The sequence below is a fragment of the Nothobranchius furzeri genome, chromosome 13 (assembly GCF_043380555.1).
Source record: "Nothobranchius furzeri strain GRZ-AD chromosome 13, NfurGRZ-RIMD1, whole genome shotgun sequence".
NCBI classification, from domain to species: Eukaryota; Metazoa; Chordata; class Actinopteri; order Cyprinodontiformes; family Nothobranchiidae; genus Nothobranchius; species Nothobranchius furzeri.
Window position 1 is genome coordinate 54,932,598 of NC_091753.1, and position 24,885 is coordinate 54,957,482.

Consider the following 24,885-nt stretch of genomic DNA (forward strand, 5'->3'; position numbering starts at 1 on the left):
CTGTAAGAAGACAGTCCCCTCTCAGTCCCCTCCGATAGACCATCATCTCTGACTGTGGCTGATTGGCGTACTTGTGTTTCATGTCACAAGTGATTACAACTTGAGGAAAGATCTGGGAAAGTAAACAGCGGAGTTTGAAAAATACATCACGAGGAATGCTCAGAAAATATGTTTACATTTAGTGCTTTGTGTCCATGTTGGGGGGGGGGGGGTCACCTGACTGTGCTGTAAATCAAAGGCAGCAGTCAGACGGCAGGGAGATCCAGCTTCATCTCCACCAGAGTCCGACAGATTTATCAGACGGTCCTGCATCGTATGGGTCAGCACTCCGGTTGGTCCTTGTCTACTCAGTGTTTCACGTACAAAACTCCTTTATTTACTCCAACATCTCTTCAGCCCTAAATAGAGCAGGAGGCTTCATAGAGACGCGAGATTTGGTCCACAAATAAACACAATGAACAAACACATCAAAACACGACATTAAATCTGAGAGACGTCCAAAGACAAGTCCAGTCCTCCCCATGAAGACGCTAAACGTTCGGAAACAGCTAGTTAGTCTACGGGAAAAAAAATAAACAAAAAACAAGCAAAATGCATTGCCTGATCCAGATGTAATCATCTTAAATATCCTAATGGACAAGAGGAAGTTATTCACAAATGTTCGCAATGACATCACACTATGATTAAATAAAGTCTCCTCACACATCTGATAGACCAAACAATGGCAACCATCAAAATCGGGTAAAAAAAAATTCCACCTAGCACCTTTAAGTTTCCAGTGATGCATGTATTAAAAAGTAGAATGCCGTTTTTATTCTGCATAAATGTCCTTCTGAGAGTTTCAGATAAAATACCGACCTTCGTCTGTCAGCTGATCGGAAGGTTAGCTGCTTCAAATTGAACCAGTTGACCTTTTAAAATATGTTTTGCAAATAACTAGCAGGGAATCGTCTTGGGCCCAATATTACCAACAATGTCAAATTATCGCTTCAACAGACAAAATTGATTATTTATATATTTAAGAAATCAATTGAAATTTGAGATTTTGTGAGCATATTAAAAGCCTCAAAACAACATCAGTTAGTCTGGTTCAATAAATATTTAGCCGTTTGTGAAACAAAAGCAAAGCTAATACATTGATTAACACTTACAAAAACAACTAATTAACACTATATAATTTATTTATATAATCTAATGGTGGCCTGTGGTTAATGCTAATCTTTCTGTGGGGTCAACATGAGAAAGTTACTTTCTGTGTGTTCAGTGGAAATCGATCGGTCAAACTGTTGACGTGGTAATAAACTTTAAAGTAACACTAAGTCATTTTTTAAACTGTAGGCTAGAGCTTTAACACTGAACTCTGAGATTGTTGAGTTAGAAACTTGACCATTTTCGTATCTGACACCACTCTGCAGCCCTCTACTGGCCACATGCAGAACTCTATTGGTGCTCTATGAGGGAGCTTTTTACCTGCTTTATGGCTGTTAGCTGTTATGCTAGTAGTTAGCCTTTTTCAGTCAGCTGATCGTCAGTAAAAAGCACAAGAAGAAGAAATGGAACAAGTTTGCTTTGTTGTTGGCATCATGATAGAGCCTGGAAGTAAAAGTAAGAGAGCCATGTCTTTGGAGGTGAAGCAAAGAGCTAAAACCAGAGTGAACATTGTTGTGTCCTACACCAGAGAAGTTAAAGAATTCTACAAAATCACGCACTGATGGTGATGTGGCTTTGTTACTACTGGACTTGTGAGTAATGTTTTTGTCCAACACTTCGTGGTTTATTTTAGTATTAGTCGGCTCGTGTTAGAGTTAGCTTATTGTTAGCATTAGCTACAGCAGGCTGCAGATGTAATTTCACTTTCAACCAGCAGGGCAGAGGAGCGGGAAACTGCTCAGTGTTACTTTAAAGGCTAGCTTATGAAGCTACTTTTTCAAAAGTAAAATGAAAAAAGAAACAAAAACTTTATTTACATCATTCTGCTCATTAAAACTGTTAAAACGAGTACTCCCAGATTCACCTGACTGGTAATCTCTGCAAGTTTAAATCCCCTGAAAAGCCGCCCCATGGTTAAAAGTAGTTTCAGCTGAAATCCTATTTTCCAAACGCTTTATTGGTCGTCATTCTGATAAATCATTGATAAATGTGCCATAAGCAGTGTCACTGCAACGGTTGTAAAATATTTTCATCTTCCCGACCAAGAGGTAAGGTTGATCATTTTCAGTGCAAATTTGAAACGTTTTCGTTTTGTTGAGAGCAGCACCTGAAAACGGCCGCGTGTTGTTCCACCTGGAGTTTGTTCTTTGGCAGTGAGTCACGTGAGGGGATCTGTCGTTAGGAATAATACTAACAAAAATACAAACTTCCACCTAATAGAAACGGTCCAGTAAACTTTTCCCGGTCAGTCATTCAGAAATTTCTTTGAATTGTTGTTGTGCGTGCCGTTTTGCCCCACGTAGTGTTTACTCCGTGGCAGGAAGTCAGCGCGGAGCAAACGGTAGAAATAAATCAGGATCATGATGTTCATCACCATTATGGTAACGAGAAAGTATCCACCCTGTTCCAGAATGGGGAGGTTATGGATGATGTACCAGGTGAGGTAGAACTGGGTGCTCAGGCGGAACGTGATGTAGGTGAAGAGGTTGATGAGCTTGTTGAGGCGGTATGTGGGGGAGGCCTGGGCACCCGCCAGCTTCAGCATCAGCCTCAGGTGGAGGGTGATGCTGTTGACCTCCACGAAGAGGGCGATCACACCACCGGCGATGTACAGCTGCGTGTAGAGGGCGTAGAGGAAACACCAGATCACCTGAGGACGAAAATGGAAAATTGGGTTTGATTTTATTTTTATTTAGGAAACAGAAAGCCTCAATAAGACTCTTCGCTGTGCAAAAACAAAATGTCCAAAATAACGTTGAACTGAGATCCCGAGAGGGTTTGATGGACAATCATGCGAAGTTTTACGTGTCAACTTGTTTTATGTCAGTTTTGATGATTTTAACATCTGAGTGTTTTACAGTTTTCACAGAGAGAAAGGCACTCTGAATAGATATGAAAGTCAATGGGACATAATTAGGGTGCAATCTGGGACACAATCTGACAGAACAATTAACGCTGGCTGAAAGGTAAGAGTTCCTACGCGTCGATACATAATTCATATATGTGACCCTGAGGATGTGGAAAGAAGAGCCTCTTGTTTGAGGTTGTTTGTTTTTAAAGCTGACATTTGTCATGTTCTGTGTCCCTTTGTTCCCCAGCCCCTCCAGTTCCCACTCCAGGTTCTCCTTTTGTGTTTCATAGCGCCCTCATGTGTCCTTTGTCTGCATCTCATTTATGTGTCTCCTGTGTTCCTTTAGTCTTCTCCAGTCACCCCTCTGCAGCCAGTCATCCTCTGCAGTGTTTATAGTTTCAGCTTTTCATTTTTATTAGTCTCTTTAATATGTTTTGTCCCACCAGTTTTTGTAGTTCTCCTTCCCTTTAGAATTTTGGTTATATGGGTGCTTTTCTGTTTTTAGGTTCATTCTTAGGTCATGTTAGTTTCTTCCCTGATTAGTCATTGCTTTCACCTGGTCCTCCCCCCACACTCCACACACCTGCAGCTCTTCTGCCTTTCCATTATGCCCCAGTGTATTTAAGCCCTGTCTTGTCTCTGTGTCTTGTCGGTCCATTGTTGTTGTTTGTGGTAATCCTGTCAGTCTCTCGTTTCTAGTCTCTAGTGTTTCCCGAGTCTCGTTGGATCTCTAGATTATTTTGGATTTTGGACATTTTTGGACTTTGGCTCCCTGCCCCTGGATTTATTCTTCGTTTCATCCTTCAAAATTAAAGGATTTTACTTTACATCATCTCCTGCCTCATGTCATCCTGGGTTTCTGCACTTTGGGTTCTAACATCCCTCCAAAACCTGACAACATTGCTCTCACTCTGGCAGGTCATGTGACCTTGAATGCTCGGCTGTAAAAAAATAAGTCACAAAATAAATGCAATCAAACTGTTCCCACAGCTCCAAATTTTGGATTACATCCACGAATGATTCATCAAAACGTAGGAAATTTGGTCGCATTTCTGCCAGTTTGACTCTTATTTCTGCAGAAGTTTTCAAATAGCTACTTTTTTATGTTAAACCCAGTCACTTGTAGGGATGCTTGATATTGGCTTGTTTACAATATACCAATACCGCTGACTCTTAATATCCGATACCAATACAAATCGATAGCGATATATACAGGGTCCCCTTCTCATAAAAAGAAAACTAAATCTTTTTAGGTTACTAACATCACATATTCCTATCATGCTTAAACTTTAAATATTATCTATGCTAAATGACAACTACTTCAATTTAAGTTAGTAACAGAAAATGTGGCATATTTATTTTTGTCTCCAACAGCAGCTGAACCTTATTCTCCCCAAGTGTGATGCTAAGATGTGTGTACTACTTATATGTTTGTTTATTTTCTGTAAATTATAGTGATAAAATATAAAGATTCTTGTTTTTTTAAAGAGCAAGTTTTTCCTGATAAACTAAATAAATGTGTGTCTAATCGTGCTGCAGACACATGTAGTCAATAGTGCCTAAAGTGCATTTTAGTTAAAATTTAAATTTTCTGCCTAAAACTGTCAGTTTTGTGCCGTTGTCAGGTAAAAACTCTGCACTGCATTTGAATTTAAATCTGCCATCGCTATTGGCTAAGAGGTGACCTAGAACGTTAGCTGGTATCATATGATGTCACAATGTCATTGTGAGCCTGTGTGTGTGTATATTTGTTAGTGGCTCCGCCCTCTCAGTCTGCTAGGCAACAGCATTTGTTGCATTTTTCAAACAAGAAGTGGGAGTGGAGCAAGACTTTGGTAGGGAGTGACTTGCTCTTTAAGTCGTTTGTTAGCTGGCTAGCTACCCATAGATATGTGCTCTGAGGACAGTCCACGTTCACTACACAGAGAAAATTTGTACTTCACAAGTTGTACCAAATAACTAAAATATCTGGAAAACTTTACCTCAGATCTGTTATGTTTTGACATTTAAAGAGAGAGGAGAAGTAGCTGAAGAGTTTGAGGCATAAAATGTAAAAAATGTGTCATTAAAAGAGCGAAAACCGATACCTATATTTTCCTGATATTAAATTTTAATGCCGATAAAGGCCAATATTAATAGTAGACAGATAATATCGAACATCTCTTCTTGTGACCACTTAAACTTTCAATTCTGTTTCCAGGTTAAAGCGTAGTGATGCAAGACTGTACATTATTTTCTCATGAGGTGTTATTTGGTGGGTCTTTTTGAAAATCACATCGCCATGGAAACTCTAAACGCCAATAAAAATAACCGCACGTCTCCGCCAAACCGAGCTGGTTGATTAGATGTATGGTTACATGTTTCTTTTCAAGCTGCAGCAGTGTATGTAAGAATAAATAACAACAACAGGTGACCCCCATGACGAGCCCATGCCATGCATATTTCAGGCTCCTCATAGGAATAAACTGTACCTTATGTACCCTTTTGTGTAGTATAAACTAAAAATGCAGTCTTACCATCGCATGATGGAGTAGGAATTCCCATGACCCTCTAGCGTGCCCCGTCAAGATGATGTCACCTGCATCCTGCACAAAATATCCTGAGAAGAAAACATTTTATATTATTAGAAGTTTGCTTCTGATACTCGATCAGCTGCTTAATACGTTCATTATTTAGTCAGGGTATGACGTAAAAACTACTAAAGATGATCTTATGAATGCATCGCTCTCATAATAAAAATATAACTTTGTACAATAATAATAATAATAATAATAATAATGTATGCATAAATGCACATTTGATGTGACACACCGGCTGTAACGGGCTGTGATAAATCAGATTTAACACATTTTCTGGCGTAAGCGGGCTTTTTTTTTCCGGAACTGCGCTGCTCTGGGTGGCTGCATGTTGGAGTAGCTCTGTTGACTGTAAGTTTTGCCTTTTCTTGGGCATTTTTTCTTCTAGTTCCTCAAGAAAAACTGTATTTTTGTGGACACTTTACTTTTCTGTTTCTGGTGCTGTGAAGCTTGGAGGATTTTTACTGCTATTTTTTTAGCTTTTTACACTTTTTGAGCATTTGTTATGATGCGTAACCATGGCAACAAGCTGGTTTACAATCGGGAGCAGCTTATTAACATCGGAAAGGCTGAAATAATACCTCAAATGAAGCCACAAATCCCAAATGAGCTAAAACGCAAGAACCGTGGGTGACAAGCGGGAGCAAAACGGAGACAGAGAAAGAGGAAATTCAAACCATCTCTTCCATCGATCATAATGGGCAATGTGAGATCACTGGCCAACAAGATGGAGGAACTCCAAGCCCTTTCAAGGACTCAGCCAGAGTTTTGGCAGTTTCGGAACCGCTGGAGGAGATAATGCAAAGAAGGATTCTCCAGAGAATCAAGAAAATGATGGACAACCCTGAGCATTCTCTTCACAAGACTGTCCGACAACGGAAGAGTGTCTTCAGTCAGAGGCTTCTTCAGTTTGGCTGCAACACTGACCGCTACTGGAGATCCTTCCTGCCAACAGCCATTGTAATATACAACAACTCTTTGATGACTTCATTGTTATTATAATTCTGAGCTAATACAGCAATCAATTTCCCTCTGGGATTAATAAAGTATTTTTGAATTGAATTGAATTGAATGAAAGGTAAATCCTGTCATAGGGAAACGGAGCAGATCACGCTATAACAGTTTTAACTGGTTTAACCCGAATTGTAAAACGACGAGGTGTGACTACAGACTGAACAGGAAACCACCGATGCTCCTGTGAAGTAAAACAAAGTGTTAAATCTGTTCTTCACTCCTACAAACTGGGTTTCAATGTTTATTACAATTAGTAAGAAAATAAGTAGCTAACAGGTGAAATATACACTTTTCTATGAAGGCCTAAAAACAAGAAAATTCAAGCATCTGGCTTCACCGTGCGGAACCGAGACACTAGAATATCAAAAGCCTTCCCCGTCATGATGTCTGAGAAATGCAGACTGAGCAGTTTTCATGTGGTTATTAAATCATGTCAGCCCAGTTCAGAGGGAGGCGTTCTCCTGACGGACAACCTGTCTGTGCGTCTGGACGCCTGTCAGCATACAAAACTTCTAGTTCCTGGCGTGGTCGGCCTCAGCGGAGCCACTAGCAACTGTTAGAGGTGACCTCCGCTGACCTGCATTCTCGTGGCAACATGAAAAAAAGACGAACACAAAACCAGACCAAAGAGAATCAGAGAGATTGTTTTTGGTGGCTTTGGGGTTGAAGAGGAGATGCCCTTCGGATCATTCTAAGAATAATCAGGTGTGTGTGTGTGTGTGTGTGGGGGGGGGGGGGGGGTTGTAGAACTCTAAAGGTTGGTTTATGCTTGACGCGTCCGCGAGGTCCGCACGGCTCCGCGCGGAAAAGTTGCATCATTTTGCGTCATTTTAACAACCACGCCCCTCCACCGCGTCTCCGCACGGCCCGAGATTTCCGCAACGCGCACCTCGGAAATTTTCTAACCACGCGGACGGTCGGACGCGGAAAAACATGGCGGACCGGCACGGCAGAGGTTCGTAAATACAGACATTTGTATGATTCAGCTCTCAGAGATCACCGTGATCAACATGTTGTTAATAATTCTTGGAGAGAAATAGCTCGCACTGTCGGAAAAGACGAGAACGCTGTTAAAAATGCTGAAATACCATGTTGTAAACAGTGATTTCTACTTCTACTATGGTGTAGTGTTGGATGCATGCCGTAGAGCTCCATGCTGCCCCCTACAGTTTGGGAGAATATTGGCTCACCGCAGAGACGAGCCACACAAACCATAAACGCTGCAAGTTGTGAAGCGCGTTCCAGCCGCGAGCCGCATCACCGCGCGGAAAGTGAATGCGTCAAGCATAAACCAAGCTTTAGAGGGTGCTATACAATTGCAGGCCATTTACCATTTACAATGGGCCACTGAGTTTTTCATGCAGGCTGAACATAAATGGTCTCCTACTCCTATCTCCTGAATTAGCTGAAATAAACGGTGAAACAGCACGCGGGGTTCGAGGGCCACATAGAGGGGGCCAGCGGGCCGCTTACCGAGTACCGCTGCTCTAAGATTAGAAAAGCCTGACAGGTCTGTGTCACTTAACATTCATGGACTCACCCATCTTGATTCACAATGGGGAAGGCTGTTGTTGGTTTAGCGTACAGGAAACAGCAGAGAACGTATCAGCTAGTAGAAGCTAACTGTTAGCATGATCTACCCCACTACACAGCAGAACTCCTCCAGGCTTGAGTTAACAGTTAAACAGAGTCAGTGGTAGAGTTGCGCTGCTGTTAGCCAATCAGACGAAATTCAATTAAAAGATACTTTATTAATCCCAGAGGGAAATTAGAGTTTCAGTACACACAATTCTGAGATCAGACATACATGGGCAAAAACACATGACAAGAATTGGTGACTGTGATCATTTGCCACCCGAGTCTCGCTACCTTAATAGAGATCAGAGGGTTTACATGAGGATTGGTTCAGGTGGAGGAAAAAGAGGCACTTCAGAGTTACCCGCCACAGGGAGGGTAGCTTTGCTATGCAAAAAACACCTCAGACAGAAATGCAACAGACTTCAGACATTACACAACATAAGTGTCCACTAGGTGGGGCGGTAGGGTTAGGGACTGTCCACACGTCAGCAGCGGCAGCCACAATAAGCAGCGCTCGTCACCTCCGTTTGGACAGGGGGAGGAGGTTGTTGGGTTTTAGAGAGCGCAGTAACTCCTGGAGTGATTCAACGGCCTTCGGTCACAGTCCCGCCCAGGCTGGGATAGGGAGACAGAGTTGCAATGGCGACGGCAGCATTCCACATTTCTTCTGAGGGGGGAGTAATCGCTTCAGCCTCACAGGCTCAAGGGCACCAGATTCAGATAAGAACTTGTTTTGGGGCCAGACAGAGATAATTTCCTCTCTGTCTTAAAGTTCTGTTGGTCCTCAACCCCTCTCAATCCAATAATGGCGTAATTAATCAATCCCAATCCGTGCTGATCTGTCCACTCGCTCCTTGATGGAATCCACCTTCTGTGCCAGAGTCTGAATCTCAGCCAAAGTTCCAAGCTTACGACTCATCTCGACAATTATATGAGTTTGTGTGTTCACAGAGCGGTGTAATCCATCCCTGAGCTCCGGGATTGAGCCAATATTCCTCGACAGCTCATTCATTTTCCGGTATGCCAGGTAACCTCCTAGGCCAAAGAGCAGGACACCTGACACCAACACCACGAATATCCAGACGTCTTCAGAATCCTCTACAGACAGTTGGGAGAGGCAGACCAGGTTCCACTGTTTCCAGGAGGCCATGATATGCCCAACTGGATCTGTCCCAGAGGGGCATCCAGGAGCCCCTTTCTACCGTTCTCATCGTTGAAAAATGTTTGTCAATCGCGTTGAGAGACCAACTGACCAGATCCATTTTAGTAATTTCAGTTTCCAGAAAAAATGCAAAAGTGCCGTACACCCAGAGACAAAGAGCCTTGGGATAAGATAGGGAGGAGAGGAGGAAAAAAGCATCTGTACTCCAAGAGCCATCAGGAAATAAGACTCCAAACCTGCTGTCTGAACCTGAACCTCTCCTCTGATGAGGCATTTATTACTCGTCCTTAAGACGAGTGCAAAGGTATTGATTAAACGAGTGTCCCACCCCATCTTTTAGTCCCCCCACCCCCATCCCACCCCCTTTTCACAGAAGAACTGAATATTCAGATTTTTGAAAGCTGTGAAACACTCAAACCCTCTCCAGAACTTCACTGATCACCCCGACGATGCGTTCACTGACCTGTGGAGACACAGACGAGCAGGTAGGACAGAGGGGTGTGATAGGAGTGGATGTTTCTCAGCGTCTCAGGCCAGATCACCACGCTGCAGAGGAACACACGTTATGAAAGGATGAGTCTGTCATCCCTTCACTCAGACAGAAAGGCTGACTAAGCAGAAACATCAGCTGCTATTTGCCTTTTAAACCCCCTGAATGAAGAATGCCTGCTATTATTTATCTTTTTTTACTCCCTTTTACATTTATGGTTTGTAACTTCAACCTCCTTTTGTAAACAGACCGTGATGAAATCAGTCACTAAATGAATGAATATGACAACTTCCTCTGACCCGTTAACCGTTTTCCCTTAGCTCGAAGCTCTGAACCCTGCTCACACATCACACATCTGACTCATACGACTAGTAGTGACTTGAACTTGCAGCCAGCTTAAATCTTTGATCCTCCTGTCAGCGTTTAATGTCACAATCATGAGTCGTTAGCAGCGCGGTCCCACCCCAGAAAAGCTGTTTGTACGTGCTTTCACTGTCAGCCAGCTGGTTTTTCCAGTTGATGAATCTGACAGCGAACCAAGATTCTGTCTGAGGATAAAAAACAAACGAGCTGATGAACGTATTTAACAGGAAAAGCAGCCCTCTCTCGCTCTGCGTTGGTATTTACCATCGTATTTACCCTCCCCACTTTCGGATGCCATTGTCTCCCCCGTCCCTGTCTCAGTCTGAGCATGCCCTTCCTCTCCTGGCTGCCACTGACTGTTACAGCCACACACACACACACACACACACACACACACACACACACACACACACACACACACACACACACACACACACACACACACATCATGTGGACCTGAATAGACAATGCCTCCCCACTGTGCATGGAGGCCCGGCTGGGCAGATGTTTGCCTCTGGATGGACACTCACCAGCTCACGGCCCAGGTCCCGGTCAGCAGGGAGTGCACCATGGACACTGAGAGGTTCCTCCACTTCCAGGAGCGGAAGTCATCCTGCTTCACCACCTTGGGTACGGGCAGCCTCTGCAGCAGCCGGTGGACCACCCTGAAGAGCAGAGAACAAACCAGGACCGAAGGGCCTGGGTGGCTCTTCAGCTCTGAAATCAGAGCCTCCATCCTCTCCTCAACGCCCCTGGTCCTTGTGAGCACGGATCACAATCCCTCCTTGTCCTTTCCCCCCTCTTCCTACGCCCCTGTCAGCCAGTCCTCGGCCCGGTGATGGACGGATGTTTGCGGCTGGCTGCGGTGATGGGATCGTTGTCTGTGCCGGCTCCAAACCTCCGCTGAGCGGATGTTCCCTTTGTTCTCCTCACGTTCTCCGTCCGCAGAGTGGGTCTGGGAGGGGGTTCCCTCGTCGGATCATTCCAGAGCGACGGAGTGTGCGGCTCTCAGCTCGCAGTCCGTCTGTGCGGAATGACGGAGGAGTGGCGGAGGGGGGTGGTGTCGTGGCTGCTCCCTTGGCTCACAGAAACAAGGAGGGGCAGAAACCAAGATCACGTTATGCCCGGATTTAAATCCCAAAGCTGCGGCGCAAAAAATGTGGTTTTGGGACGAGGGCTTGTGGAAATAAACCAAACAGCCACACGGGAGCTCCTGGATTACCCTGAGGCATGTGCGCATGTGGCGCACTGTGCGTAAAAAGCCAAATCGCTGCGTCAAAAATAGTGAAACGTTGTTTTTCCTATTCTCCTCTGATCAGATTCAGTTCACATTTTCAACAGTTTACCCAAATCTCAGAGGGAAGATGTGCCTACGGGCAGGTTTAGGCAGCAAGTCGCGCAAATAACAGAAACCGCTCATTGGAATAAATAACAATAACATGTTCTAGGTGCGTTTGATGTAATTGTCAGATTAATTTTTCCTGAGTTAAAAGAGAGAACATGCGTCTAAAAAAACCGAAGTTCAACAACATGCTCACACTTAAAGATGGTTGATGACTGGGTCAAAGGGTCAAATCACCTTTTTTTGAGTTTCATGACCTTTTGACTCCCAGAAACCTTTCTTCACTTCATGTGTAAACTCTCACCCTGAGAACTTGAACTTTGACACGTCCATTAAATCTGTTAGCCGACTGTGACGTGTGGTTATTTCATGATGTGACGTTCAATTTGTCCTCAACTGTTTAAAACCTGTAATAATAATAATACCAGTAATAATAATAACTGTTGGCTATATCAATCACTCACGAGTTATATGTTTTATTTATTAGGTTTAACTATGTAAACAAATTATAATGAAAATAAGTAAAATTTGCAATTCTCTGACTCTCCACCAGAGGGCAAAATACTTAAACGTTCAGGTTTCTGTCTCAACCCTCTCAGGCTCAAAATAAGTTTTGATAAAAGGACGAACAACTAGCCTTCAGCGGTACTTCTGAGTTTAAAATGCTCATGAAACACATGTGTGGAGTAACCAGGTAGGTAGGTTTTAACGTTGCAAATCTGCAACCCCTGCCTCCAGAGGGTTAAGATTTTTATTTATTTATTCCAGGCCTAAATCTTCTGGTCCTCTGTGGCACGTAACAACATCAGTGATCAGGAGAACTTGTGAATGATTTGTGTAATTCTTAAGACTTTTGCTAATGAGAGAGCAGACGGAGTTGCCATGTCTTCTACTGGAATATAAATCATGAACGGGATTTTTCTGGAAAGTGATGTTGAAGCACATTGACCTTCTGGTGGGGCATTCCCTGGCCAGCCTGCCGTTCAATATGTCCTGGGTCAACCTGGGAGGTTCCTGCTGACCGGGCACCCAAGAAACACCTCCGCTGGGAGGTGTCCAGGGAGCATCCAAATGCTAGAACCCCCTCAGCTGTCTCTTCGCAACCTGGGGGGGCAGCGGCTCTACGCTGAGTCCCTCCTGGGTGTCTGAGCTTCTCACCCTATGAGTTAGCTGACTTAGGGCGGCTCTGCTGGAGTCCAGAGCGATGTCCATGTTTCCTGACGGTCCCTACAGGTTTAGGGACACGATCACATCTGCAAACACGTGTGGACTTGAGCGACCATGTCCCCTGTAGTCCCCTAAGAGTAAAGAGCTGGTCACACCTCCAGGATGAAAACCATGTTTCTTCTCCTCAACCCTACCCAAGATCCAGTTGACCCTCCCCGCAACGTTGGAGTAGATCTCATGTAGTTGAAACCTGAAACACATCCTCTGGTTCACTCTACAGGCACCACCCCGATGTCCATACAACGCCGCAGAACCGGGTCAACCAAGGCAGCCCTTGAGATGTCCATGAACCTTATCAACCCCAGAGCTCTTCTTTAGAAGTTTAACCACCTCAGCAGCTGCTGCTCCAAGGATGGATCCATCCTTGAATCCCACACCTCTGGTTCCTTCCTAGGAATATGTTTCGGTGGGATTGAGGAGCTCCTCGAACCACCCAACTAAATCCCTAGTGGACCTCAGCACCTCTCTGTGGAAAGTGTGAGCGAGTTGCACCTTCTTTAGCCTCACGGCTCCCCTAAACTCTATTATTTATTACTTTTCACATCATCATAAATGTCTTTTGCAAAACAACAAAAACAAATCTTAATGAATTTTCCGAATCCCTCTTCATCCCACCATGAGAGGGCAGCGGAGCCTCACCAGAGGAGTGAACAGCATAAGTTCCACGTTACGCCACCAGAGGGCGCACTTTACAAACAATAAGATCCATTCTGGAAAAGGTCTGCTAGAAAATTCCTTGTGGTTTAGTGTTTCCCATTGACTTCTTGTAACATGATGCAAAAACCACAGTTGAACTTACAGACCTCATAGCATTTTTATACGTCTGACATTTCATGCATGCAGTGAGACAAGGAGTGCCATTTGCGCCCATCTAGAGGCTCTGTGGAACACAACACCCTGCTTTGAGCGTGAAACTCAAGGCTGGAGCCTCTGTTTCATGGTTATTTCTGCTGTGGTGACAGATGATGAGAGACTTTCTCTCCTTTGTTTTGTTAAAACATCAGAAACCTGTAATTCAACATAGTGTAGATTTTTTTTAAAGGGAGCAGCAGGTGCAAAAGGTGAAAGGCCTTTGGAGGTGTTTTATGTAATCTGTTTAAAACGGGAATGGTGTGGCTTGTAGCCGGGTTTTATTGATCTCTGGGTGGTTTTTGTTTCCCCTGAGGGTTGCTGAGCTGTGAAGGCTCTGCTCAGAAACAGAAAACCAATAGATGCTTGGTTTCCAGCTGAAGTCGTCTAACCAAACACACCAACAAGCATTATCGAGAGAGTACAAAATTAAAAAAATGTCGTGACTAATTGAAAACACTTCCTTGTGTTTACTGGCAACGGCAATAAAGTCATAGGAAAACTAGATATGCATGTTGCGAAACAGCCTGGCAGTTTTTCCTGTAATGTGTTGAAGGTGTACGTCTTTTCTCGTCTTCAATATCCTCATAACTATTCACAGGTTAAACGTAAAAAAGCTCTGAGCTCAGCCATGTTGTTGCCTTTTCTGTTTATCTCAGTCATGATTTTTAAATACCCATGAAGCTCTGAACCATAACGAGACATTCTGAAAAAGGACTTCTCTTTGTTTCACTCTTAAAAGTTATCTGACAGCCAGTGTCTTACAAGACACGTAAGACACTTTAACACGTTGGCAACATCTGTGCCATTTTCTCCTAGAATCGGGATATACAACTGTAAGTCATCGGCGTAACAGGGAAAAAGAAACCCCAAAATAATGCAGGAGACGGCTGAGTGGGGTTAGATAAATGGAGAACAGCAGTGGCCCCAGAACAGACCCTTGGGGGGCTCCATACCATACCATCCGTGGTTCTGATAAACAGTTGTTAAAGGGAACCTTTTGCCTTCTCTTAGTGAGATATGATCATAGCCATAAATGGCCTATTGCGTTACACCAGTTTCATTCTCCAGCCTAGCTAACAGAATACCATGGTCAGCGGTGTCCCAGTGTGTCAGACATGAACCCTTAATGCTTAGATAAATAAATAAAAATAAATCATAAATTGTGGGCAGTATCTTATCATGTAAGACACCATCTATTTTCAGTTTTCACAACAGAAGCTGTAAACAACACAAACACACATAAAATAATTAAAAGCCCTTTAAAGAGCAAGTCACCCCCTACCAGATTCTTACTCAACTCCCACTTCCTGTTTGACAAATGCTGTTGCCTAGCAGACCAAGAGGGCGGAGCCACACACACACACACACACACACACACACACACACACACACACACACACACACACACACACACACACACACACACACTCACACACACACACACACACACACACACACACACACACACACACACACACACACACACACACACACACACACAGGCTCACAATAACATTGTGACATCATATGGTACCAGCTGACGTTCTAGGGTACCTCTTAGCCAATAGCGATGGCAGATTTAAATTCAAATGCAGTGCAGAGTTTTTACCTGACAACGGCACAACACTGCCAGTTTTAGGCAGAAAATTAAAACTTTTACTAAAATGCACTAAAGTGCAAAACTATTGACTACACGTGTCTGCAGCACGATTAGACACGCATTTATATAGTTTATCAGAAAACAAAGTTGATTTGGGGGTGACTTGCTCCTTAACTAAGCTTTTAACCCCTTTATAAATTGGTTTTAACCCATATGGTTTATCTGCTGATATGATGGCATGTACTTTTTAATGACAACTATGAATTTTCCCATAATGCACATCATTCCTTCACTATTGGTTCAAGCCGCTGTTCTACACGCCTTTTCTGATGATGAAAGCTTTATTCTTACGCGTAAAATGAGTTTCGCCAGCGACTTTGTGTCATTTGTCACAAAAATATTCTGCAGAGATTAAAAAGACACGTGCTGGTTCATTTCTGCAGATTAGCATCAGTTTCGCTGTCACTCAGTGCATTCATGGACTCTGTGAGTGAGACAGGTATGTTGGTGACTGAGGGCTAAATATGTCACTAAGCTGGTCTGAAAAGTGTCATGCAGACCTCGAGGCTCCCTGAAGCGCTGCTTCAATTATGATATTATATCCCTGAGAAAGAGCAAATCATTGTTTGTCAAACCAGCCACCAACTCAACTCCCATCCATCTTTACTTTAAAAAAGTGAAAAAAAGGTTCAATTACACGAAGCTGACTGCTTCTGGTGATATATCATTATTTCAGATTGATGATGATAGTGGAAGTATGAACTTCACCGCACAGAGCTGACTTTGTTGCAGCACAAAGCATTTATCATCCCATCATGGCAGAAAGGGGAAACAGTAGTCATGCAGACCCCTTCCTGCTTATCGCAGACAACGGGAAGGTGCTTCGTAATCACCAGGTAGCTGGAGGAAGTACTGCAGCATCTGAAGTGAAGGCTTGAGACGCTTCAATAATCCCTACTCACAGTCCACACAACTGTCTATTTGCACATTTCACATAACAGGAAAGCTGAAACAGGCCTGACCTGGGAAATTTAGTGAACTATATTAATCAGTGCTGTTGTACTGGCTGCACAAAATTAAGTTTACTTATTTAAAGTAACGTAATCAAGCCTTTAAAGTTGTCCCCACTTTGCTGTGTTTGGGTCTTACGTTTAAAACTGCAACGAAGAAAGAGATATCCTTACAACAAATGAATGATTTTCTTACAAAAGGGAATTTTTCACTCAAATCAGATTTTATTTGTATTTTTCTTGCCTTACTTTGAAAATCTGGTGCAACAGAAAAACTGGTTCAGTTTTTTATTTATTTGTGTCAAACTGAGAAATAAAACCATTTTTCTTTCTCAAAACTCAAAAAGAGGCTCAAACTAATAATCCAACCTTTCTGGTTGAATCATTGTGTTAAATTCGTGTCTTAATTCAAGTAAACGTTAAGAATTAGCTTACATGTTCTTCGCCTCCTCGCTTTTCCGTCACTTTTGTCCCTCGTTATTTACCGTAGCGCCAAACTTGGTTGCTTGGAAACGGCGGAGCCGTTTGACCGCAGCAGCGATGGAGAAGTATGAGAAAATCAAAGTTGTTGGGAGAGGAGCTTTTGGGTAAACTGGATTTTAAACTCTTGGAGGTTGTTTTGTGTTGGACGCTCTGGTTCGTTTGAAAACTCGCTGCTGTCAGGAGTTTATTAGTAAAGATAAAACTCCGTCAAACGTATTTTTGTTTTCAAGTTCGTGACTTGTAACGGAATGAACGAAGCTAGACCTCCCAAACCAAGATGGAGCCCGATGACAGCGCTAGGCTGACTTTAAAAACGTTATTGTGGCTCAAAACTACCGAAATAAAGAAGCCAGGCCGCGGATCCGGTGTTTGATTATCGTGATGAAACTTTAAATAAATTCTCCCGAAAGGTTTCAGCTAATGTTTAGTGATGAATAAGACCGCAACAAGTTTTTACCTGTAGGGAAGATTTAAACAAAAGGGCACAAACACGTTTAGCTTTCAGACAGTGGTGGTTTTCTCTGTTAAAGCCTCTTTTAGGAGACATTTTTAGGAATTACAACATTAATTTTCACTTTCTCACCTAATTAATGGAGCTAAATAAGACTAAATATGAAGGACATTAAATCCTGATCACCTTTTACCTTTCAGTCTTGATAAAACTCAGGTTTTTATGATGATTTTTAGCCTTTTCAGTTTTCTTCAGGTCCTTTTTATTATCTGCAAAGCATCTAAAAAATCAGGAGCACTTAATATTAAGTTAAATTAAAAAAAACCCTGATGCAAAGGGATCCCGGGTGCTGCAGTGGGATTCCTAATGATAACTAAAAAAACGTCTCCCGTTTTAGCTTCAGATTGGTTGCTTGTAAAGTCCAACTTCAGATTAAAATACATTTTATTTTGTACCATAAGCTGCATATGTCTGAAAGCCTTCTTTACTCAGGACGTAGATCATTTGGTTTCAGCCTGCTTTTAAAACTAAACTTTCAAACTAAACTGTTAGCAAAAGGCTATGTGCTTTTCATTTTTAATACTCACTTGTTTACATGTTTCTATACTGGTTTTTGTTGTTTTATAGATTTTAAACCCTTTTGTTTTATTTCTGTATTTAATTATAGAGTATTGGTCTTTTTTTCAAGTGTTTCCTAATATTCATTTTTAATCTTAACTGATTGCATTTTGGCCCATTCATATCTTTATTTAATTCTAAATTTCTCTTTAAACTTAGTTTTTGGATTTATAATTAGGTTGGGTTTTACCTTAAACTCTGAGTTTTTCATGCAGCCAGAACATGAAACTAGTCTCCTACACCTATCTCCTGCATTAGCTTCTGACCTAAAATAGACAGCGAAACTCTAGGATTAGAAAATCCTGACAGATCTACGTCACACTGTCACTGAACTTCCATGGCCTCACCCATCCAGCCCACAGGAATGCTTATTTATTTATTTATTTGCAGCGAGGAGTGTCTCGGTGATAGTGGCTTTGCAACATGGCTGAATGTGTTTTGTTAGCCAATCAGAAGCGAGGTGTCTGCATATCAATAATAATAATGAGCAATCCAGCTGTTTTCAGCCCTCCTCTGCACCGGCAAACTTCTGCATCTCAGAACAGGAGCATCATAGCCTTTTTTTATATAACTCATAAGGCTTTAAGTTTCACTAGAAAACACTGCAAATGTGTTGAATAAACGAGTAAACTAACCCTTTAAAGTATGAAAACCTAATTTATTCATGTTTCTCCGTGGTTCTGTTGGTTCTCATGTGCTCGTGACAGCCAAGCCCAGTGCTCTTTAGGTTTACATCACCAAATCCAAGCTGTCACAGATCATCTCAGTGGGTTTTTTTCCTCTAGAAAACACGTGTGTCATTTTTCTTCTCTCTCCTGGTCGATCAGGATTGTTCACTTGTGCCGCCGGCGCAGCGATGGGGCCTTAGTCATCCTGAAGGAGATTCCAGTCGAGCAGATGTCCCGAGATGAGCGTCTGTCTGCCCAAAACGAGTGCCATGTGCTCAAACTGCTCAACCATCCAAATATCATAGAGTACTATGAAAACTTCCTAGAAGACAAGTCTCTGATGATAGTGGTGGAGTATGCTCCAGGTTAGCTCACAGTTCACGTTTCCATGTCTCAGTGACTAAAACCATGCACAATCCTCAGATTAGACATGGATTAGATTATAATAACTTCTCCTTTGTCATGATTTTATCAGGTATCAATATTTTTATATCCATATTCTGTTTTCCTCTTGCAGGTGGGACTCTGGCTGAATACATCCAGAAGCGTCGTAATTCCCTGCTAGATGAGGACACCATCCTTCACTTCTTTGTGCAGATCGTGCTCGCTCTGTATCACGTGCACAACAAACTCATCTTGCACCGTGACCTCAAGACTCAGAATATTCTTCTTGACAAACACCAGATGATCATCAAAATCGGTGACTTTGGCATCTCTAAAATCCTCGTCAGCAAGAGCAAAGCGTACACGGTGATGTTCGTTTCTGCTTTTGCACGCAAAAGAAAAGCCCCGGTTTCATTAGCATGAGTTAACAGGTGCTGCTTCCACCCTGCAGGTGGTTGGGACGCCGTGCTACATCTCCCCAGAGCTGTGTGAGGGGAAGCCGTATAACCAGAAGAGTGACATCTGGGCTCTGGGCTGTGTTCTGTATGAGCTGGCGAGCCTCAAGAGAGCCTTTGAAGCTGCTGTACTTAAAACTCTCCTTTTTGATAAATAAGCTTTTTATTTTTAAATTCTGACACTGTTTTAGCTTCTAAAGTCGTTTTCTAATAAAACACGTTCTACAATGTGCTTTAATTTTAATATTGTTGTAATTTTACCCCAGAATCTCCCCGCCCTTGTTCTGAAGATCATGAGCGGAACCTTTGCTCCCATATCGGACCGGTACAGCCCAGAACTCCGGCAGCTCATTCTCAACATGCTCAATCTGGATCCGTCCAAACGGCCTCAACTCAACGAGATCATGGCTTTACCCATCTGCATCCGGCCTCTGTTTAACCTCTACACGGATATCGGCAGCGTGAAGATGCGCAGGTTTGATTTAAAGAGCAAGTCACCCCCTACCAGATTCTTGTTTGAAAAATGCAACACATGCTGTTGCCTAGCAGGCCGAGAGGGCGGAGCCGCTAACAAATACACACGCACACAGGCTCACAACGACATTGTGACATCATATGGTACCAGCTAACGTTCTAGGGTACCTCTTAGCCAATAGCGATGGCAGATTTAAATTCAAATGCAGTGCAGTTTTTACCTGACGACAGCGCAACACTGACAGTTTTAGGCAGAATATTTAAATTTCAACTAAAATGCACTAAAGTGCTAAAGTATTGACTGTATGTGTTTATAGCACAATTAGACACTCATTTATATGGTTTATCAGCTAGAAAAAGTTGATTTGGGGGTGACTTGCTGTCTTAAGTAACACAGAGCCTTGTCCTGCTTCTCCGTCCTACTGGTTGAAAGTGGAATTACAACTATTGCAACCACCTCTGCTGCAGCCTGCTGTAACGAGCGCTAACAACAAGCTAACACTCACATGAGCAACTAATGGGGTTTGTGATTATGTCCTCATCACCAGAGTGGCCGCCATGTTGGTGACCTTGTTACGAGTTTCTTGCTACTTCAACAGCGCGCACAGTCTTGCGTCATCATTTAATCTATTATTCATGTGATTGGCTATTAATCAACCATGGTAAATTGTTGCTATGTTGTGGGGTGCAAATATATAATCGCTAGTGAATAAAACGTGGAAAACAGGCTAACTTCTCACTGTTTTCCTGCTTGGAGGCATAACCATGGCAACCAAGCGATGGCAGATTTAAATTCAAATGCAGTGCAGAGTTTTTACCTGACAACGGCACAACACTGACAGTTTAGGCAGAAAATTTAAATTTTAACTAAAATGCACTAAAGCACAAAACTATTGACTACACGTGTCTGCAGCACGATTAGACACGCATTTATAGTTAATCCAAAAAAAGCTGATTTGGGGGTGACTTGCTCTTTAAGTAATCATATTTGAAGAAGTTCATCCAGGATGGGAAGCAGGCTGTGATTTCCGTAGGTAAACTGTTTGTGGACAGTAAGATCTTCAAAGAACGAGTATTAACAGACTGGCTTTATTAGACAAACATCAGGTACAACTTTATTATTATTAACAGCATTCACTGGGTTTGAACATGTCAGGATTTATAGCTGCTAGATCCGTGTTTAGATGTGTTCACCTGTTCCCTCACCACCTCACACCCACAACACTTTTTCTTTTCTTTCTTCTTTTTTCCTTTTCTTAACCTTTATAATTCCCTTCTTTCCCTGTTTTATCTGCTTCTGGATCTTTACATCTGCATGGCACAATTAGCTTTTTTTTCTACACTGCAGCAACACGCACACAACGTACGTGCGCGCACACACACACATATAGAATCCATACGCACAGTCACACACGATAAGTAGGCTAAGGTCAACATGTTTCGACCTCGTCGTCGAAACATGTCGACCACATGGCAGGTTTCTACTAGACATAAACATAAACATAACATCCTTTCAGTGAGCACAGATTAATGAAGCATTTCATTATACTATAATTATTATAAGTAGGAATAAACAAATGTTTATTTAATGATTATCTAGATTATAAGTCATGGAAGAAGTTCATATTGATTTAGGAAATCATTGTTGAATTTAGCAACTGATTCGAGCTGGAGTTCTTCCTTCTGTGGAGGCAGCCAGATGGGACCTTGGGAAAGAAAGTTATTGTTTAGCTTTCAGGGCTGCAGAGTCTGTGAGCCCCAGCTGGTATGAAGGCGGGCTCATTTTAAGGGAACACGTGCAGTGTTGTGTCTCCTTTCTGACCAGATGTTGAATAGATGTTGAAAGGTCAGGCTGTACCTAAACTGACCATTGCTGGACTTTACACCACTCTCCCCCTCACTGTTTGCTATCTTTATCGAACCACTAGCAGCAGCAAATAGGCAAACAACAGGTATTAAAGGCATAAAGTGTAAGAAAATAGAACATAAGATCAGTCTTTATGCAGATGATGTTTTACTCTTTCTCCAGAATTCTCAATCCTCTCTCTCCCAAGCAATAGAACTGATAAACTCTTTCTCAAGAGTTTCAGATTACTCAATAAACTGGTTAAAATCCACAGTTCTACCAATTAATTTCTCTTTTGTCAATTTACTTAATACACAATTGGAGTCAGGGAATATCACATACCTGGGAATTAATGTCTCTCCCAAGTTAGCAGATCTAACCAAGCTAAACTACATCCCACTTTTAAAGAAAGTGGAAGACGATCTTGCAAGATGGAAATCCTTACCGATATCACTCATGGGGAGAGATGCTACAATTAAAATGATGGTCTTACCCAGAATAAATTACTTATTCTCGATGATCCCAAACAAGCCACCAGCTGACTGGTTTAAATCTCTGGACTCCTCAATCACTAAATTCCTTTGGCAGGATAAACCTCCACGAATTAGCTTGAAAACGCTTCAGAAGACCAAAGACAGAGGAGGACTGGATCTGCCCAACTTTTAGCATAATTTCTTAGCCAACAGGCTGCAATATATACCAAGATGGATGCAAGATAACCCACTAGACGAGTCCTGGTTAGATATAGAACAGACACTTTGCAATACGATAGAGCTTTCAGACTTACCATTTATTAGCTCAAGCATAAGAAAACATGAAAGCTTCAAAAGTATTAGTATCAGCACCTCTCTGACAGCATGGTGGGAGTATCTAAAATTGTATATTTCATCCGTTTTAAACCTTCTATTTGTTACTGAGATGTTTTTCTTTTTGTATCATCCAGGATTGAGAAGCTCCTGTCTCCTGTGCAAACAGGCCCTCAAGGCCGACCCGGAGGGAGGGTTCCTGTCAGTAGGGCTAGAGGTAAAACACGCATTAGCGTTTGACTCAAAGGTTTAGCCGTTGCTCTCTGATTGTGGCGTTAACATGGACAGATGGATCCGTTGGTTTAGGAGCAGGAAAGGTGCACTCCCTCCCGCTCTCCTCGGTCTACACGTGGGGAAGCGGCATCACGGCACCGCTACGGCTGCAGATGCTCGACACCGAAGTGCTGCTGGTGTCCCTGGGGCGCACCCAGAAGATGGGAGTCACCAAGTCAGGCCGGCTGATTACGTGGGAGGTCTGCTTTAATGCTCGAACCTTTTCATTCCTAGAGATCTAATAACTTTAACAGGAAAATCTTACTCTGCTTGTTCCTGTTTTGGTTATTTAATGACATACCTGAGAAAGAACTGAATATGGCTAGTTGAAATCATGATTATTTGTGCTCCTTTAACCGGGTTTATTATCATTTCTGGACCCAGGCTCCGTCGGTGGTGTGCGGTGAGTCCAGCCTTCCAGGTGCGACGGAGCAGACGCAGCCACTCTTTGTCTCTCGCTTCCTCGAGGGACAGTCTGGTGTCACCATCAAGTCCGTGTCCTGTGGTGACCTCTTTACCACCTGTGTGACAGGTCGGTGAGCTGTTCCCGCCTAATAAACAACTTACTCCAGCTGAAGGAAATCAGTGTTTACGTTCTGCTTTCTGTCCCCACAAAGACGTGAGGACACTGCAGACGTTTTCCCAATGGAGTAAATCCAGCAGGAAAAGCTTCGTGTGCCTGTCTGGTGGTTTAGAAGGGCTGTTTTCCTTCAGGTGTGCTGATACTCGGCTCCGTGTAGGAGGTTGTGGTCAGCCTGTCCAGCGTTGAAAAGCAGATCATGCGGGATTAAACCCGCCTCCTCTCAGCTCAGTTGCTCTTCTGTCATCACTTTTCACCGCAGTGACACAGATTAGCGTTTCCTGGGGATTAGAGGCATTCTGTTGCTCTGTGCAGCAATACACCTGGCCTCATCAGCATATAGCCCTGTAAACCTCCTGTTTCTATTATTACCTTGCAGACAGGGGCATCATTATGACGTTTGGAAGTGGCAGCAATGGCTGTCTGGGACACGGGAACTTCAATGATGTAACACAGGTATGCCTTCCCCGGAAAAGACGCATAAAGCAGGTTTTTGCCGCCGATCCGTGGAAAATTCTTTGTGTTTGTCTGCAGCCCAAGATTGTGGAGGCTCTCCTCGGCTACGAGTTGGTTCAGGTGTCCTGTGGAGCCTCCCACGTTCTCGCTGTGACCAATGAAAGAGAAGTGTTTGCTTGGGGAAGAGGAGACAATGGTAGAGCAAATAAAACGCTTGTTTTTGTTTGTGCACCATTAATTTATGACTCCCAGCCTGATTGTTGGCTGTCTGGCAGGTCGCCTCGGGCTGAGCACCCAGGACACCCACAACTGTCCACAGCAGGTGTGTTTACCTGCAGAGTTTAAGGCCCAGAGGGTGGTGTGTGGCGTCGACTGCTCCATGATTATCAGCACTCAGGGCAGCATCGTGGCGTGTGGAAGCAACAGGTAATAAATCCGCTGAACAGCAGGAGGGAAGTACTTAAACACAAGACCCCGATGCTGCATCGAATGTGATGAAACTATGATTTAGAGTTAAAGGTTTCATTTAACCGCTTCGCTCATCAAACCCGTGAGACGGCGTTCTTCAGGAATGTGTTCTCGCTGACTCGCTAATCTCCTCCTTCCAGAAAGGATGTAGCTCTGTTAGCTAGCAGGAAGCCGTAAAACACCACGTTCAGCTCACGCCTTCGGAGCTGATGGCTGACAGCTTGTTGAAATGTTTTGGGAGGTGTGGGATGAGATTTAGTTAAATGCAGGTTCTTTGTGGTTTTTTTACCGTCAGGGTGAACAAACTTGGCCTGGATAAGATCTCAGCAGGAGAGGAGCCAAACGCTCCGAGTCAAGTGGAAGAAGTTTATTCTTACACGGCGGTCCGGTCCGCCCCGCTCGACTCTGAGAGGATTGTTTACGTCGACATCGGCACCGCCCACTCTGTTGCCGTTACAGGTTGTTATTTTTTATTAAATCACATCTTTTGAAGCAGATTTATGACATTTCCTCTTTAAGGCTAGAGAGCTAAACCCCGTCTCAGTTTGTTGTTTCTGTGACTGAAACACCCAGAAGGCGGCCGGTGTTTTACGTTTGGCAGCAACCAGCACGGCCAGGTGGGCTGCAGCTCGCGCCGGAGCAGCCGCGTGCCGTACGGCGTGCCCGAGCTGCAGGGCATCGTCATGGCCGCCTGCGGCGATGCCTTCA

At 43.3% G+C, this 24,885-nt stretch overlaps 2 protein-coding genes across 5 annotated transcripts in view; one reads left to right on the forward strand and one right to left on the reverse strand.

The window, feature by feature from the left end:
• Positions 1–2,261: 2,261 nt before the first annotated feature.
• Positions 2,262–11,063, reverse strand: tlcd1 (TLC domain containing 1). The gene is made up of 4 exons (XM_015950962.3): positions 10,715–11,063; positions 9,795–9,877; positions 5,518–5,600; positions 2,262–2,800 (listed from the first exon to the last, which is right to left on the reverse strand). The coding sequence occupies exons 1-4, from the start codon at positions 10,918–10,920 to the stop codon at positions 2,396–2,398; spliced, it is 777 nt and encodes a 258-aa protein (XP_015806448.1). The 5' UTR covers positions 10,921–11,063; the 3' UTR covers positions 2,262–2,395.
• A 5,633-nt stretch (positions 11,064–16,696) lies between these two features.
• nek8 (NIMA-related kinase 8) overlaps positions 16,697–24,885 on the forward strand; it is a 10,833-nt gene continuing 2,644 nt past the window's right edge. For 2 of the 4 annotated variants that reach the window (XM_015950956.3, XM_015950959.3), the window contains exons 1-13: positions 16,697–16,802; positions 18,595–18,800; positions 18,953–19,185; positions 19,271–19,402; positions 19,541–19,749; positions 22,538–22,617; positions 22,689–22,873; positions 23,058–23,205; positions 23,633–23,709; positions 23,788–23,905; positions 23,985–24,135; positions 24,473–24,636; positions 24,751–24,885. The exon at positions 24,751–24,885 is cut by the window's right edge and continues 18 nt beyond it. In XM_015950956.3, the coding sequence (XP_015806442.1) occupies positions 16,756–16,802; positions 18,595–18,800; positions 18,953–19,185; positions 19,271–19,402; positions 19,541–19,749; positions 22,538–22,617; positions 22,689–22,873; positions 23,058–23,205; positions 23,633–23,709; positions 23,788–23,905; positions 23,985–24,135; positions 24,473–24,636; positions 24,751–24,885 (1,885 nt within the window). In that variant the 5' untranslated portion in view covers positions 16,697–16,755. The remainder of the gene's footprint in view (positions 16,803–18,594; positions 18,801–18,952; positions 19,186–19,270; positions 19,403–19,540; positions 19,750–22,537; positions 22,618–22,688; positions 22,874–23,057; positions 23,206–23,632; positions 23,710–23,787; positions 23,906–23,984; positions 24,136–24,472; positions 24,637–24,750) is intronic. The other 2 variants (XM_015950957.3, XM_015950958.3) reach the window with 2 other exon arrangements.